This window comes from Acanthaster planci, linkage group LG14 (assembly GCF_054643075.1).
Source record: "Acanthaster planci isolate LZ-2023a linkage group LG14, COTS_SCS, whole genome shotgun sequence".
In the NCBI taxonomy this organism is placed as follows: Eukaryota; Metazoa; Echinodermata; class Asteroidea; order Valvatida; family Acanthasteridae; genus Acanthaster; species Acanthaster planci.
This window is the reverse complement of record NC_141790.1, coordinates 8,002,580-8,018,300: the sequence shown is the minus strand read 5'-3', so window position 1 is coordinate 8,018,300 and position 15,721 is coordinate 8,002,580. Positions and strand designations below refer to the sequence as shown.

Genomic DNA, 15,721 nt, shown 5'->3' with positions numbered 1-15,721 from the left:
TGCTTTCACATCATCATTTAATGAACAAAATTAGCATTTTACCGTACTGTGCTTTTGAAATCAACAGGTCCCAATGATCCGAACAAGTGTTTCCAGGGTTTAGTAAGAGCTTTCCAATCTGTGCCCGAAGGACAGCTGAATGAAATTGTTTCTCCTATGTATAAGCTGCCACTCTCCAGGTAATTTCCTCGGTAGCATGTCCTGATTAAGGGTAGGGATGGGAGCCGAAACGCCCTTTATTCTGCAAAGCGTCAGAAAAACTGTTAACAGCACACAGTGCTCCTTGTGAAACGCAGATGCTTTCATTTCAATGTAACTTAGAACCTGACACCTCTCTATATATGCTTCAACCAAAAAGTGACAGACAGACAGATTGAAGAACATTGTGTGAAAGAACTGAACTCAAAAGGCCATTTTGGAAGCCTATACTGAGCTGTTTGGCATCTATATCCCAATTCCCCTATGCTGTGTGAATTTTTTGAAATAATCCCTCGGACATAAATTGAACTTGTTTAAGTGAGAAATGTTGAAATGATTATTTACTCAATTAAAAATAGCTGCTTTTCCTGGCAAATGATGTAAAATTAAGTACATTTTGTATTATATAACAATATAATGATAAATTTGGAAGATCGTTTATTAGCTTTCAGAAATAGATACTCATATTCAGGTTGTGCCAGTGTCCAGCCTGTGTCGTAGTATGCCAATGTCGATTGAGACTTTCTCTTCTGCTCCTTGGTGTTTCAGTTTTCCGTGGTTGCAGAGTTCAGTTGCAATTAAAACAAACAAAAAACAAGCAAAACAAAACAACGTTTCATGGTTCTTTTTCGGTCAGACGGAATACTACATTATCAAAAAACACACTTTTACTCAACGCAGACGTGTTCGCGACAAGCAGGATCGGCAGAACATGATGGATGCGGTTGCCGCCCTGCTGACAGATGCGTCACTGTCACTCCTCACCGATCTGATTCTACTGTCTCCAAAACCAAACAAGGAGCTGGTAGAGAGACTACTCATCACCTCAGCTGGTTTCGAGCACACCGTTTCGGAGGTGATGCAGGTCTAGTTTTTGGTACAAGTTTCTTTTAAAGTATCCCCTTCGCAGAAATGAGAATCTAAAAGAGTGTAATGATGTGAAATATTTGGTTTTAGCAATCGTGCGGGTGAAAAATCTTTGTTTTTGTGTTTGTTTTTCGTGCAGCATTTCCTGGCGACTGTTGAAGATATTGTCTTCCAGCCTGGAAAATATCCAGGTAAGTTTTGCGGGTAAAAAAGGGAACAAAATGCATATAGTTATTTTTGTTCAGTTAGAAATTTTGTTTCCACTGTATTGAAACACTCAGTTACTAAATTAACAGATCACATCAGATGGAAGGCCTTTAATGTTTAGATAATTACGAACAAATCTGTTCAAATCTGTAATAATTGTTCCATTGTCTAGAAATTTTAAGACATCCTGAGACACAGAGAATAGCTGTTATGGTTCTTGGTGCTCTAGCCGGCCATCAGTGGAAGACTGGATACAAACATCAAGCAGAATCTATTATCCTAAAGATAGAAGACAAACTGGGCGTTCACGGTAAGTTTGAAAGCTCTGATAAAAATAAATCTGGCACTATTTCCTTCGTTTTACTTCTAATTCTGAACTGGGTTCAGTATGTTTTGGGCAAAAGCATGTGGAGTCTAAAAGCATCTGATGCAAGAAAAAAATGAGTATTTATTCATTTTCCTAGCCTAAAGGTGTATATCCTTTTGTCGTGCAAACTTTTTCTATCATCGTAGATCCCTGGGGATATGAGAGAACCTTGACGTCTCTCACTGAGGACGAACAAGAAGAGTTCCACCACGACACAGTGGCTTTGATTGAAGCCCTGGGCAATGCTGGGCTGCATCGCTCCTTCGCTCACATAGAGAGCTTCACCAACTCCAGCGCCACTCATCCGCTGCTGAAAAGGGCCGGCCTGCACTCCATGAGAGACTACCATCATGACTTGGTAGGCAAATTAGTTAATGAGGCCTTGGCTATTATTACGCTGTGCCATAGCTGCGCCAAATTGAAATAATCTGACTTTTGAAATATCGGCACGGCAATTGCACTGCGTTTAGCGCCAACATAGGTTGGCACATTTGGCTTAGAATAAGCTCGACAGAGTATGCCGCGCCATCTGTGTTCTAGGCGCTGATGGCACAACAGAGTTTCATTAAGTTTTGCATGTAGCATATCTACTGCGCTATTACCATGCCGTGGCCAGTAGTCAAGTTCTAATTAAGTTTAACTGACTTTCTCCGAAGGGAGTTATGGTGTTTCAATATGTTTAAATTTTCCGAAAACGTGATTTTTTCATCACTGGTGAGAATTACTATTTCTGGTTCCGGTTGTCAGTTGCTCTCGTTTTTATTTTCTGTAAGAAAAAAAGAGATGTATTTCTCCCCAACAGAAGTGTTTAAAGTTGTCAAGCCTGATAACCTCACCCATTCGTGCACGATATGCGATTGTATCAAAAGATTAGGTCTCAAATATCCGTGATACGCTTAGTTTCCTTGCGTTCGTTTGCATTCACTTGCAATTTTTACATGAATAGGCTGCAGAGACTATGTTGAAAGCTGCCCTGGATGATAACGAGGATGAACATGTCAGATATGAGGCTTCACTGTTCTACAAAGTTCATCCAAACGGTGGCAAGCAAAACATCTCCAAGTTTATCAGCCCCGAGGGGTGAGTTCACTTGTTCGAATGTTAATGTTATTTTTGATACGTAAGCTATCATCATCATCATCATGTGCAAATACATTTGATCAGTTATTTGATATTAATTGTTATTGGATATGAACGTTTTTGAAGAGCAATTTCGTATGAGCAAAGTGTTCTTCTTTTTTGTTTGTTTTTTTGGTTTTTTTGGCCATTTTTAAACTCTATATATCTATTCTATCTTCCACAGTGTCTCCGGCTCCAATTCTTCCCAAGACGTAACCACTACAGAAGTAGCGAGCGTTCCTTCCAGGCACCGTGTCCGGCGCGGTTTCTTTGACGGCATCGAATTGAAGTTGGCCAGCCCGTCAAAGGATTGGAAGAAGCTTATCGGCAAAACACAGACAGGAGCAGAGTTTGGATTGACCATCAGAAACCAACTAGACATGAAAATAGGTAAAGAGTTTGACTCAGTCATGAATGTACCGATCAGAATGCTAGCCCATTTCTTGTCGGGGAAAAACATTTTTGTAAACAGAGCGAGTTGTACATCAGTGAAAAGATCTCTCTGCACCTTGTTGGATCTTTAGTTGCAAAGAACTCGAAGTAGCCACTTTAATTCGAAAGCTGAAACTTTCAAGCAAAGCCGTACTTTCCTCTATTAATTAAATTACTCTCCACAGTAAACCGTGATAGCCTGTGCGGCCAAAATGCTCAAGTGTCACTACACTTAACAAAGCTTATGACCCGCCTAATGGGAAAAAAGGATGCCTTGAAGATGAGGACATGAACTCTCAAACGTCAATAATTTTTTCATCAAGATTTAGTAAGTGTCTCGCCTTTTCAACATAACAGCTCCACTCAGCGGCCATCTCCGTGTGGATCTTTACGACGAGGCTTATGCCACTGTTCTGGTTGGACTTGTTGGTCAGAAATTTGACATGGCCAGAGCCCGCTTCTGCTTCAATGGGTACATCGAGTACAACCTCAACATTTTACAGGTACACTGTACGAGAGAAATGGATTACGCCTATCAAGATTTCAAGATGCTCGGGTACGCTCGAGCCTGCTGGAGACATTCTCCTTTTGCAAAATTCAATGATCATGACGAGGTTGGTGACTTGTTTCAGGAAAGATAAGAACCAGAAATTAGGACCAATGTATTGCAGTCACGTATACAATCACAAATAGGCCCTACATTATGCATGACCACTGAAACAAGCCACCAGCTTTGTACTGATTAGTTGTTTTCAGCACTCATAATGACCAGATAGATATATAACGTTGAGTACAATATGATTGGTATTTCGTTTCGATGACAGGAATTTGGCGTCGACCGTATTAATGAACTGACAAAATTATATGACACTGTCATTGGGAAAGTCGTTGGTAACATCGTGAGAGGAGTGGACATCATCGTTGATCTATTCAACGGTGACAGTAGAATCAGCGAGCTTTTTGATGAATTAGTGCAGACACTTGAGGGCATCCCAGGACGTATCAGTGTAAGTATACTTTCATCACTGTGGTTATTAAATTAATGTTCAGTACCTAACCTTCATCGGCCTTAGGTGGTCTTTGTATCTGGCAATTTGACAACTTTTGGCCCTTCACCCGTAAATGTGTTTCATTTTGTTTTCTTTACTTCTGTGTCATTTTGTCACAAGTTTTCACAAACATATGGGGCACATAGGTTCATAATTGTTAAGATCAAAGAAATTCCATCAAATGTCTCAAATTTCAGGAAGTTGTGGTCACGTCACCCACCGAGCAGCCCAATGATGGCAATTGTGATCATGGTAATGGTCACACTGATTACATACAACCCAAGATACCGTCGGGGTCACATCCCTGCTTTGTGTAATCTAATGCGAAATTTCCAGTTTTCGTGGATCAAAGAATCTTTTGAGTTTGGGTTTTTAAGTTAAAGATGATACATAGTCATGTAGTAAATAATCTTGAAAGTTGAACATTTCTCCTCTGTTTTGGAATAGAATGTAAGATCGGCAGCAGCTAATGCAGTGGCCCGACTGTCTCAGTTTGACCCAGACCAACTTCCACCTTCCATCAGGGGGGTCATCGGTGTGGTCAACAAGGCTGCCCAGCTCTTCAGTGATATCAAGACTGATGTCATGGAATTCTATCAGGTTTAGTTTTACGTTCTTTATAATTTTGGAGTTTCAGATGTGTTTTTTTTAATGAAACATCTTGTCTGCACCTTATTTTGTGATGTGTTTAATGTTTTATAATTAAGCCGAAAAAATATATGTAAAAAGGTTTGAGAACCTCTTCAGATAGTGTCAAATTTATCTTAAGTGTTAAGAAATAACCTTTTTGTGTTATTACAGGCTGTCAATGAAGCAATCACTGTCACTTTGCCCTGGGCAGCAGAGCAGATCTGGACGTCCATTATTTCAATTTCAGACACCATCGGTGACTTGTTAAAGTCACCTTTGAAAGCCATTGGTGATATCTTCAAAGGAATCATCAAGTAAGAGTTTACAGTTGTTATGACTCTTAACTAAAGACCCACAAGGCACTGCGAGCGATCTGTTCAATTTTCAAAAGAAGTTTCAATATAATCTCCATTTGAAGTCCTGCTAATAGCGACTGCTTCAGTAAAAACGGAAGGAAAAGAGAGAAGTAACAAAATTGCTGCGACTAATCTAGCAGAAGTGCATGCCAGAATAGCAAAACATACTTTTATTGCACCTTAAGGTAAGGCTCTTGGAGATTTGAAACAGGCTGACTTGTGTTAATCTGTATCTACTTTGATCATGTGGGATCATACTTTTTTTTTATATTTCCTTCGCTTGGGCTGCATCCGAATCTCTTGTCTAGAGCTAGGTCTACGTCTTCGTTCCATTGGAAATGCGTGGAGACGCGTAGACAATAGACCTAGCCGTAGCTCTGGAAGCCCGTTTCGGACACGGCCTCAGGACGGAGTTCTTTCCAATATGATCGAATTCTTTATAATCCATCCAATACAGTATCAAGACGGCAGTCGATGCAGTTATTGAAGCCAAGATGAGAGTGGATGAAGCCAACTTCTTCAAGGAAGGTAAGGGACATGAGGAATAAGTTGAAGAGGAAAGTTCAGAAAAGGGAAAGAGCAAAGGGGCCTTTGTGGAAAAAGTTTCCTCTTTTGATTACTTGCAACAGTTCAGCTTATACACGACAAGGGAAGGGTGAAAGACAAAAAGGAGAACATGAAGCAACAGAGGAGTTGCATAAAAGAAGTGTGATGCAGTGATTTGCTCAAGACTATCAAAAGCAAAACAAAGGAGGACTTATGAATAAACTTGTTACGAATGGATGAAGTACACCCAAATAATTATAGTGGACTGGGGGGAGTGTTGGATAAAAGAAGAGGAAGTCATTACAAATGATGATTACATGTTGTCAAAGGATAGAGAAGGTATTTCCCATCTTGTAAATAACCTTTAGGATGTATGGTCGTGCCTACTTCTCCTGCTTTACAGGTCAGAGGCCCTACTGGTTTGATCTGCCTAAGGTCATCAGTGATATGCTCAGAGAATTGAGAGAGCACCTCAGTAATATCAAGAGAGACCTGGTCGACTGGGTGAAAGAGATCGCAAGTTCGTTAGATCCGATCAAGAGGCTGACAGGGGGCGCAGTTGACTCGGTAAGATCACTGTAAAACCAGTTTCGTGTGGGGATACTTACAACATGGGGCGATCTCAATACTGTGTTGTACCCGATATCAGCTTGACAAATTAGGAGGCCCACCTTATGGGTACATATTGAACAAAAGAAACCTCTCCGTCAATGGTACAACACCTATGGAAGTAAAAGTACTCTGTGCTAGTAATGCCAAGCCAGCTCTTACGGTTTGCAACATCGGTAGAGAATCAACCAGCAATGCTTATTTTTTTTTCTTTTAAATATTCACCAATGCGTCATCTAGAGAAGCACTTGTTTTCATTCTGTTATTTAAACACCAAATTGATCTCATCTGCCTTAACAGAACACCCTCAGGAGACAAATTGCCGCCGAGATCGAAGCAATCATTTTGGATCTGATAGGTCCGATAGAACCGATCGAGAATCTGCTGGCACCATTTTTTGAGCTGTATGATCTGGTTGTCAACACCATTGAGGGCATCAAAGAAGCCTACCTAACTCTGAAGAATTCGTGAGTGTGGCATGGACCTTATACTGTGTAATTTGCGCCTTCCTAATGCGAACATTGTAATGTTACTCGCGTCATTATTTTAACCTGTCTTTAGTCATGAAGTCAATTGTTTTGATTACCGTTAGGATTGTGATGTCAGCTGAAGATCTGCAAGTAACTCTTAAGAAACTGCACTCTGATGCAGGATTCTCAGCAGTGCTGAAGTTGAGACCACTTCAGACATTCACAAGACCAACACAAGACCACCAGTCTGAATTCAAGTTACAAGCAATTCAAATAAACTGCAACAAAAGCATTCCTTTGTCATTGTTCACCCTGTTACTTGTGGTTGGTCTTGTGCAAGGTCTTGTGTCCGGTATTGTGATGATTTTGATACAACACTGACTCTCACTGCACATCGGCATGCACGAGGAAGTTGAAGAAGGCAATAACTTTTAATATGTATAAATATTTTCGTGTGTAAGTTTGTGCTTTGGATACACAAAACAAATTCGCCATAAAAAGAGAAAAAGTTTGTAATCCTTAGAAACACTTTTATAAGTAAGACTCTTCATGATAATAATCTTTTTTTCAATCTCAGTTTTAACATATCATCAAAATAAAGGAAATCACTTCAGAAACTCTGACAGACAGTGAAAGATTGACCAAATGATTTTACTCCGTTTAGAAACACTACTTGTAGCTCTCTCACGTACAAAAGGGGTATTTATAGTTTAACTACTCATCATTTAAATATCAGTTACTTTTCGACTGTGCATAATTACTGTAAACCTTTTAGCAAATGGTAACTTTAAACAGCTTAGCACCTGTTGATTTATAAGAATCTTTTATCAAGTACAGATACTAAGGGGGTGACAAGGGGAAATAATTGCAAGAATTCTGTTTTAAGGTTGAAACAATCGTCTCTTCAGATACCAAGAGTCTCAAGCTCTCATCATGAAACTCTTCGGACCCAAAGCCCACAAGAGCTTTCCAAGGAAATTCCGTGAGCCTGGATCCGGCGGTTGTGCATCCGGTGGCTTCTACCCAACCGACTCAAACGGACGTTACCGGGACAGAGGTGTTGATCTTGAGATACCGCCAGGAATACCGGTAATAAGCGAAGAGGACCAAAATAATGATTTTCAAATCAGCCACTTAGAAAAAAGTGTGTAAAAATGATAAAATTGTCAATATGTTCATTTCTCTGCTGTTTACTGATAGAAAGCAGTACAATCAGTAGTTTCCTTTGACCTACACTAATTAACCTTGACCTTTTGAAGTGTCTTTTAAATTTCTTTTGGAATATCCTTTAACCGAAGAACAAAATGAAATAAAACAAATTGCCACCTGTGAAAAGTCACAAAGTAAATCCTAGCGTGGTGCTCACCTGTAAAATGAGGCCCATGCACATGGTCTGATATGTGAGGACAAGAAAATAAGGGGGTAAATACTTCTTTAACACTCACCCTGTGCATTCTTAATGGTTCCGTCTTTTTGTAGCTGGTGGCGCCGTTTTCAGGCCTTCTTTTCAAGAGCGCCGGTACACCCAACCAAGTTACCCTGCTTGCCCGTGGTGGGGCTTTCCGTAACATCAAGATCTACATTGACAACATTCAGCCCAACAGCTCCCTGTCTGTTTCCAAGGGAGTAAATGTAAGTACAGATCATATTTCCCTTCGTGAATTTTAAGGGCATTTCTGGTTGAGATACGCCAGTTGCCAGACGTTTGCATTTGGACAAAGTGTACGCACTAATCAAAAGTTACTTGAATACAAATAGAATATCTCTATTAGATATTATAAATTGGTTGTATTCAGGGTTTTATTTGCAACAAGGATTTCCCTTTGTACATTTACAATGAACATTTTCATTGGCCAGTGTCACTCGTCCTCGATGAACTTCAGTAATTGAGTGAACTTCAGTAATAACACTCTAAGAAGTAAAGGTTCAAATTTGCACGCTTATCATTGATACAACTGTTACAGCAGCACCAATTCAGGTGCAAATCTGTCCCCCAGTGCATGGTGTATGCTCCCCTGCAAGTGCGCATACACCCAAGTAGGGATTATCACACCCAAACCGCCGGGGTGCAAGTTTTCACCATTTAATATGGGTGCTGCTATTGTATCAATGGGGGTGAAAATGCGAACCGTCATTACTAAGAGTGAACCTGACAAAGCAGGATTCATCTGTGTCAACTTCTTTTTCACTGCTTTCCAGGTCATAGCCGGCGCCAGGATTGGCACAGTTATCCGATCCACGTCTTGCACGCCCCCTAACTACATCCACTTTTCTATGAAGAACATCAAGCCCAACCGCCTGGCTTCTATCCTGGACAGTAATCTCAATGACGACCCCTCTCCCGCCGATGATGCTGCCAAGGAGGGGTACGTGGACCCCACCAACTACCTGGCCAAGAGGCCCCTGGAGATACCGCAGTGGATTCAAGTTTGCGACGACTACAAGCTGGTGTGGAAGGTAGGTCCTGCTTTGAACGCCAGGTTTTTATATATTGAGTGAATAACAATTGTGCTAGAGTGGTTTTAATCGAAATGTTAAAAAGAACAGAGGCCTAAGGATGATACCGAACCGAGCCCAAGGCGAGATCCATAATCTGTCAATGAATTTCAGTGTTTGTTATAATTTTTCATTAACAGTGTATAGTGTTTTTCTGGACTCTACTTTAAAAGGAGATGGGGTGAATATTTTCAATTATTCATTTAACCTATGCAGGGACGGACAGTGAAAGAAGGTTCTCTGCTCAACCGGGACAATAAGAAGGGGAACAAAAAGAACACCAGCCCCGGACGGAAACCTCCTCCAAACACCCAAACTACAAAGCCTAACCCGGCCAGGAAACCACCAAAACAGCCATCTTCCCTTGACAATGCAGTATCGTCACCAGGTATTTTTCGTTTGGTTATCATGCTCTTGATAAACGAAGTGGAAATTGCTTGCTCCTCACCCAAAAGCATAAATTTCACAGCACCTGCAGAGTAATGGTGGCTTTTACACTGTTCAGCAGATTACATCAATGCACAGTTATCCTTGCAAGGGGGGGATCATGAGGAATGGGGTCATGCCCCCCCATAAAAGTTTCTAAAAATAAAACGTAGTTGGGATTATTTCGTTTTGTTTCCTACCAAAACTGTGAATCATGCCCACACATTAACCCTCACCCCTTAGAAAAGCCGTAAAAACTTGCACAAATAATCTCCAATCTTTTTGGCCCTGAAAAATTGGTTGTTGAACTACAGCACATTTTAAATGATGATGTTATTCTTTCTGCCATGCAGAGAAAAAACAAGAAACTATGGAGGCGCTTGACCTTCCTGAGACAAAAACTGGCTCAGGATCACCTTTCAAGAACTTTACTCTGCGGAACCTTAAGATTGGATCCATTCTGGCATTTGCCCGAAAGTTAGGCTTGGAAAAAACTGCCGATGACCTGCTGACAGTTGTCAAGACGATAGTTGTAAGTTCACTGTTATGCTTGTGCGTAACTTGTGCACCTGGTTACTGAGTTTGTTGTCATGACAACTGTGAATATTATAGCGACAGTGCATTTGTGATAGACACTTTACAGACTTCATGCTTATTATTATAGAGGCATATTTTGCCATTCAAGAAGGAAAAGATTTTCCAATGTATAATTATCATGAAAACTGAAGGGTGTTACTGAATACCAAAATGATGCCTTGCCGTAAACGCTCAACCAACAACTTACATCCAAAACCGTTACCGGTTGTGACCACCATATCACATCCCAATTCGATTTTAATCATCGTAACCGCAGAAACTCGTGAGTGATAAGCCGTGTGTGCTGCCTGAGTCTTTGACAACAGATTCCTTGAGGATTGAGCTCCAGCAGCGTGGTCTGAGCTCACAGGGAGATAGGGAGACCCTAATCAAGCGATACAAACAACCCGAGGATCGTAAGTGATTGTTGTGAAAGTCAGTTAACTTTGTGTTCTGTTTTCTTACATTTTATAGATGTCTGTGTCTTACACTCGATGCCACTAAAGACGGGGATTTCAGTGTACAAATGCTAAATGTCCATGAGTGAAAATAGTAGGAATAATATCATGACGTGACAGATGGAATTGTCCACTCCATGCGGGAACACCGATTGGAGTAGAATATTTCATCTGTCACTGAACGATTTATCAGTGCCATTTTGGTACCTTCCAAGATGCCACCCTCTCCCGATTGCCCACAGTCATTTTCAATGGCGTTTATATATTTCAACACAACCTAATAAGTCCAAAAGAGACACCTGATTTCCTCTTTTTTTATTCTTCAACATTTCATTACCGTGGAAAAATTGGACAATTTTCAAATGGATATATTGTTTTTTAGAATTTTCGATTTTTCCAACTCCTTGTGACTGTTGAATAGCACGCACTGTTTTCCGTGAAATCGGACTTCATCTTCTGTGATGCAGCTGTGCTACACGCCAGGTTGAATAATGACAACCCACCAATCAAATGAGGGGATTTGTTTGTGCATTATATAGATTTGAATATGTTGTATCTAAGAGTTTTGTAATGTTGACACATTCAAATTTGAATTTGAGTCAAACCAATAATGTGTTGGAACCACCTAGATGTGAAGTTGTCCGCTTAAGACAGCCCCCTGTAATCTCAATTTTAGGTTAATAGCTTTTCATCTTTCCATCAGTCATCTTTTGCTTAATATTCGCATTACTTTGATTGATTGTAGGTTGTCCCCTACTTCAAGTGTCCTTGCCCAAGAATGTGTACTGTAAGATTGACGAGAGCTGCCTGGGTGTTGAGTGCTGCATGAATGTCAAAGTCTTCATGGTGTCTCTGGCCTTCAAGGCATTCATGCGCTTTGACCCCTGCGAGTTCCAGTTTGTGCTTGGGGTCAATCAGTGGAACCACACCATCCAGATATTTGATGCTGAATTTGGTGAGTTTAACATTTTGCTCCATGTGACTGAAACTAGTCGGTCAAAAATGTAATTGGCCGATAAAAACATCAAGTTCTCTTTGGAAAGTTAGTTAGTTTTCAATTAATGATTTGCTTTGTTGTGACTGAATTGTCATGATGTTTTTTGGCATTAATTTGAGGCTAATGCTCTTCTCTAGGCGAAGAGTTGGAAGTGCCAGTCCCCTTTGACATCCCATTTATTGATGACATGGAAATGCGTCTCAGGTAGGCATTGTTTGATTGAATATTCTTGTAATTAAGCCTGTTTGATTTTCAACCATTGGAATGCGAATAATTAGCATGTAATATTGGTTAACAATACCTACACATTTTGGGAAGGGCGCTATAAGTGCATTCACATGACAGTGATAATCAAAACTCTCTATTTGTTTGAAATGATGAGAGTTTTAAACCAGACGTGCCACAACATCATACATTTCAGGAGGAGGAGTTGAAGGATTGTTTTTGCAACTGTTCATTTTGCTATACATCTAGTTTGAGTCGTGACTCGAACCTGGTTCCCTGATGATTGTACTTGTGTTGACTTTATTGTAATTCACATTACCGTAGGTTTGGCATCGAGAAGAGCAGGACTCAACTTCTGGTGAGCATGGCCGTGGGTTTCTGCCCAACAACCGGAAATGCCGAGTGCTTGTCATTCATCGATGTCCTGAAGGATTCAGCCATCCCTCTACCCATCTGCCATCCTAATGGGACCTTCACATGGCCAAACAGTTAGTCTTCATTGGTTTTGAATACACAAGATACAAAAAAAGGGCAAACGTTTACTTTGATTGTGTTCTTGTGTAAGTTGGAAAAAATGGATGCCACTTCAAAACCTCTACAGTTTTTCATTAAGCTAAGAAAAAAAAAGAAGTAAGCTAATCATGAAGACTTTTAATAAACGACAACTTAAAATTCTTCTGCTAGTTGGTATGTGTATTTCTGTTACATGAACTTCCTTATGTCTTTGTTTTAGTCGACCTGGAGGAGTACTTTTCTAGAGCTGCCTTAAAGAACCTGATCAAAGCGACGGGAGAGGAGTTACTGCAAGCAGGAACAGAAGCTGCTTTGAACTACGTCCTGGATGAGCTCGGCATACCAAGAGTAAGTCTTGTCGTATGCAAAGTGACCTACTCTGCAACATTTGGTCATCAATACGAAAAGGTCTTAATCTGTTATGATGTCATCGTATAATTACTCTTGCAGGAGTTTTTGAGTGACAAAGAGCCGTGTCCAACGCCGACAAGTATGAGTAAAATGCAGCTGATCGACACACTTGAGGAGAGGCAACTTGCAGTTACAGGAACCAAGACAGACCTGGAAGCCAGGCTGTCTCTAGATGACAGAAGTAAGTAGAATGCCAGAGAACTCTCTTTGATCTTTTTCACTATTTTCACGTGACCAAAATATTTGACCTATAAGCTACTCCATGGGCAAAACATTTATTGATTCTGAGTATTTGTGTTTAAAACTATTCCACCAGTTCTAGTCTTTCATTAAGGAAAGTCTAGGGCTCTAGAGCATGATCAAGAAGGTCAAAACACCCACTGAAGTTTGGAACTGATATAATCACTTTTCTCTCCCCAGCTTGTCAGTTCTTCACATTGCCAGCATTCCCCCCTGAGCTGGCCAAGGTGGCCTACTGCTCACTGAGTGACAACTGCCTCCGTCTTGATTGCTGCCTTGAGCTCAACATCGAGAACCTGAAATTCCGCCGGTCGTTCAAAGCCTTTGTGGAAGTAGATGCCTGTGACTTCACCTTCTATGTTTCCTTTCAGCACTTGCAGTACAAGAAGTTACTGCTAAGTTATGAGTGGGGTAAGTTGACTCTATGTGGGTTATTGGAAGAAGTTAAGAAACCTGCGTATTGTCCCTTTGGGATTGTAAAGTCATTGACTCTGCAGAATTTTCGTTGCGAAAAGTCGGCATTTTTGGGAACAAGGGGAACCATTTTTCTCTTTTATACATTCATAAAGTTTTAAAAGGGATACTGCTGTGTCACAAGGTTTGTCACCCCATTTCTAAGCAATGAAAAAAAATGAGAACTGAGGGCTTAATTTTGAGCATAGCTAGTGGGTGTAACATGAGCTTTATCATAATACTTTGAGTCTTGGACTCTTCATCAATCCGAATTACCCCCTATCCTTGCATTTTGTGTATACCGGCAGGCCGACCAGAAGAGCAAAACATCGGTGACGCCATCACCCTCAGGTACTCCATCAACAAACTGGATGCCCAGAAGGAGTTTGAAATTGACTTTGGGGCATCTATTTGTTCCGGCAGTGATGATTGCATCTTTGATCTGGATATCATTCAGGACTACAGAGTCCCCATTCCATTCTGCAATTCCAATTTCTCATTCTCTTTACCAGGTACAACAAAAGGCTTGGTTTGACATCATAACTTTTTTGACAATATGTTATGTTATTGATTACAGGTGTTTTTGATAACATGTATGTATAATTGCATATCTATACACACAGTCAGCACTATCATTACTTTAGAAAGACGTTAAAACAACAGGTACTGAGGCATATGTGGAAATGTTTCAGAGATTTCTTCATCTGGCTTTGGATAGAGTCGGGCCAATTAAGATATGAGCATTATTTTCATTTAGAATCTGAAAAAAACATAAAGAGGCTGTTAAAATATGTTTATGGTTTAACCATGCTGTGTAACCTATTAAAGTGCACTTATAGAATAAAAAATTTATGTGTATTTATGTACACTGAAAGGAGCTTTATCAATGCAAAATGTCTGTTGAGGCAGGCCATAACCTAGATTCCAATATTATTCATACTTCGATCCCTGGTTTTTGTCCTTAGGTGGTGATACCTTGAAGGATTTTGTGACTCAGGTTGGCCGAAATGCAGGGCAACAAGCTGTTAACATCTTCCTGGAGTATATTGGGCTCAGGGATAAGATTAATGATGGGCCATGTGATACAAGTGCCCTTGTTGGAGAGGATGAAGAAGGTACATAGAGTAACTGCATTGAAATCATCATTTGTAGCAATGTTTTAAACAGTGGCCATCCAGGGTGAAGGGCATGTGGGGAGCAACTCCCCCCCCCCAACTTTTTTTTTCAAAGTATACTTCATGGGTAAGAAAGTAATCAGTATATCTATTCATTTTCAAATATTAGCACCAAAACCTGACGAAAACAACACCAAACCACACCATGACATAAAAGTGAGGATTTTCTGGGCCGCAAGTAAGGCTTTTAATTTTCTTTCTCCTGCAACATCTTGTTAGATAAGCCAGAAGCCACATTCGCCTAATTTAACCCCTCCCCCGCCCGTTACACCAAAAGCTGGATATGCCACTGGTTTTAAATCAAAGAAGGCAAAATATTGCAGTACTCTAAATTGAAAGCTTTCTGATTTCTAATCTTTTTTCTTTTAATAGATTATTTCTTGACTCCAAGATAGTTCGATCCCACATAATGGCTGTTTTTTTGTTTTGCTTATTGTCTGATTGCAAATTAATTCTGTCCCCAGAATGCACTGCTATAAGTCTCCCCTCCCTGCCCGCTGGAGTGACCTGCGAGCTATCACACCGATGCCTTGGCATTCGCTGCTGTGCCGAGCTTGATCTCAGAGTGACCATATTGTCAGTCAACACATGGCTGATACTGGACCCTTGTGAGTTCACTCTGTCTATGGGATTTGGAAAGTGGTCCTTGACGTTCACCATATTTGACTATCACTGGGGTAAGTGCATTAATTGAAGCTGATATTGATCAATTCAAACTTCGGTTGTTTCAAACATTGGAAAGAGTTGTTCCATTGTGAAAATTAATTCTCTTCAAGTGAAATTTCTAATTCTTGTGTGGTTAGGTCAGTTTGTTTTCCTTCATGTCTTTTTTCTGATGTTATCTTTTGATAATTCTTTCTTTGCTATCACCCAAGTTAAACGCATTTGTCTCTTAGCTTAG

General features: G+C 40.4%; 1 protein-coding gene across 1 annotated transcript in view; it reads left to right on the top strand.

Annotated features, from left to right (window-relative positions):
• Positions 1–15,721, top strand: part of LOC110985344 (uncharacterized) — a 96,861-nt gene that overhangs the window by 13,431 nt on the left and 67,709 nt on the right. The window contains 29 exon segments of the mRNA XM_087146159.1: positions 68–179; positions 880–1,054; positions 1,205–1,256; positions 1,445–1,582; positions 1,786–1,997; positions 2,586–2,719; positions 2,943–3,148; positions 3,548–3,693; positions 4,015–4,197; positions 4,687–4,839; positions 5,041–5,183; positions 5,683–5,753; positions 6,175–6,338; positions 6,681–6,847; positions 7,759–7,939; positions 8,330–8,482; positions 9,050–9,307; positions 9,563–9,734; positions 10,126–10,304; positions 10,626–10,764; positions 11,552–11,761; positions 11,941–12,007; positions 12,353–12,516; positions 12,762–12,889; positions 12,992–13,133; positions 13,373–13,603; positions 13,954–14,157; positions 14,611–14,760; positions 15,285–15,497. Coding sequence (XP_087002285.1) covers positions 68–179; positions 880–1,054; positions 1,205–1,256; positions 1,445–1,582; positions 1,786–1,997; positions 2,586–2,719; positions 2,943–3,148; positions 3,548–3,693; positions 4,015–4,197; positions 4,687–4,839; positions 5,041–5,183; positions 5,683–5,753; positions 6,175–6,338; positions 6,681–6,847; positions 7,759–7,939; positions 8,330–8,482; positions 9,050–9,307; positions 9,563–9,734; positions 10,126–10,304; positions 10,626–10,764; positions 11,552–11,761; positions 11,941–12,007; positions 12,353–12,516; positions 12,762–12,889; positions 12,992–13,133; positions 13,373–13,603; positions 13,954–14,157; positions 14,611–14,760; positions 15,285–15,497 — 4,647 coding nt within the window.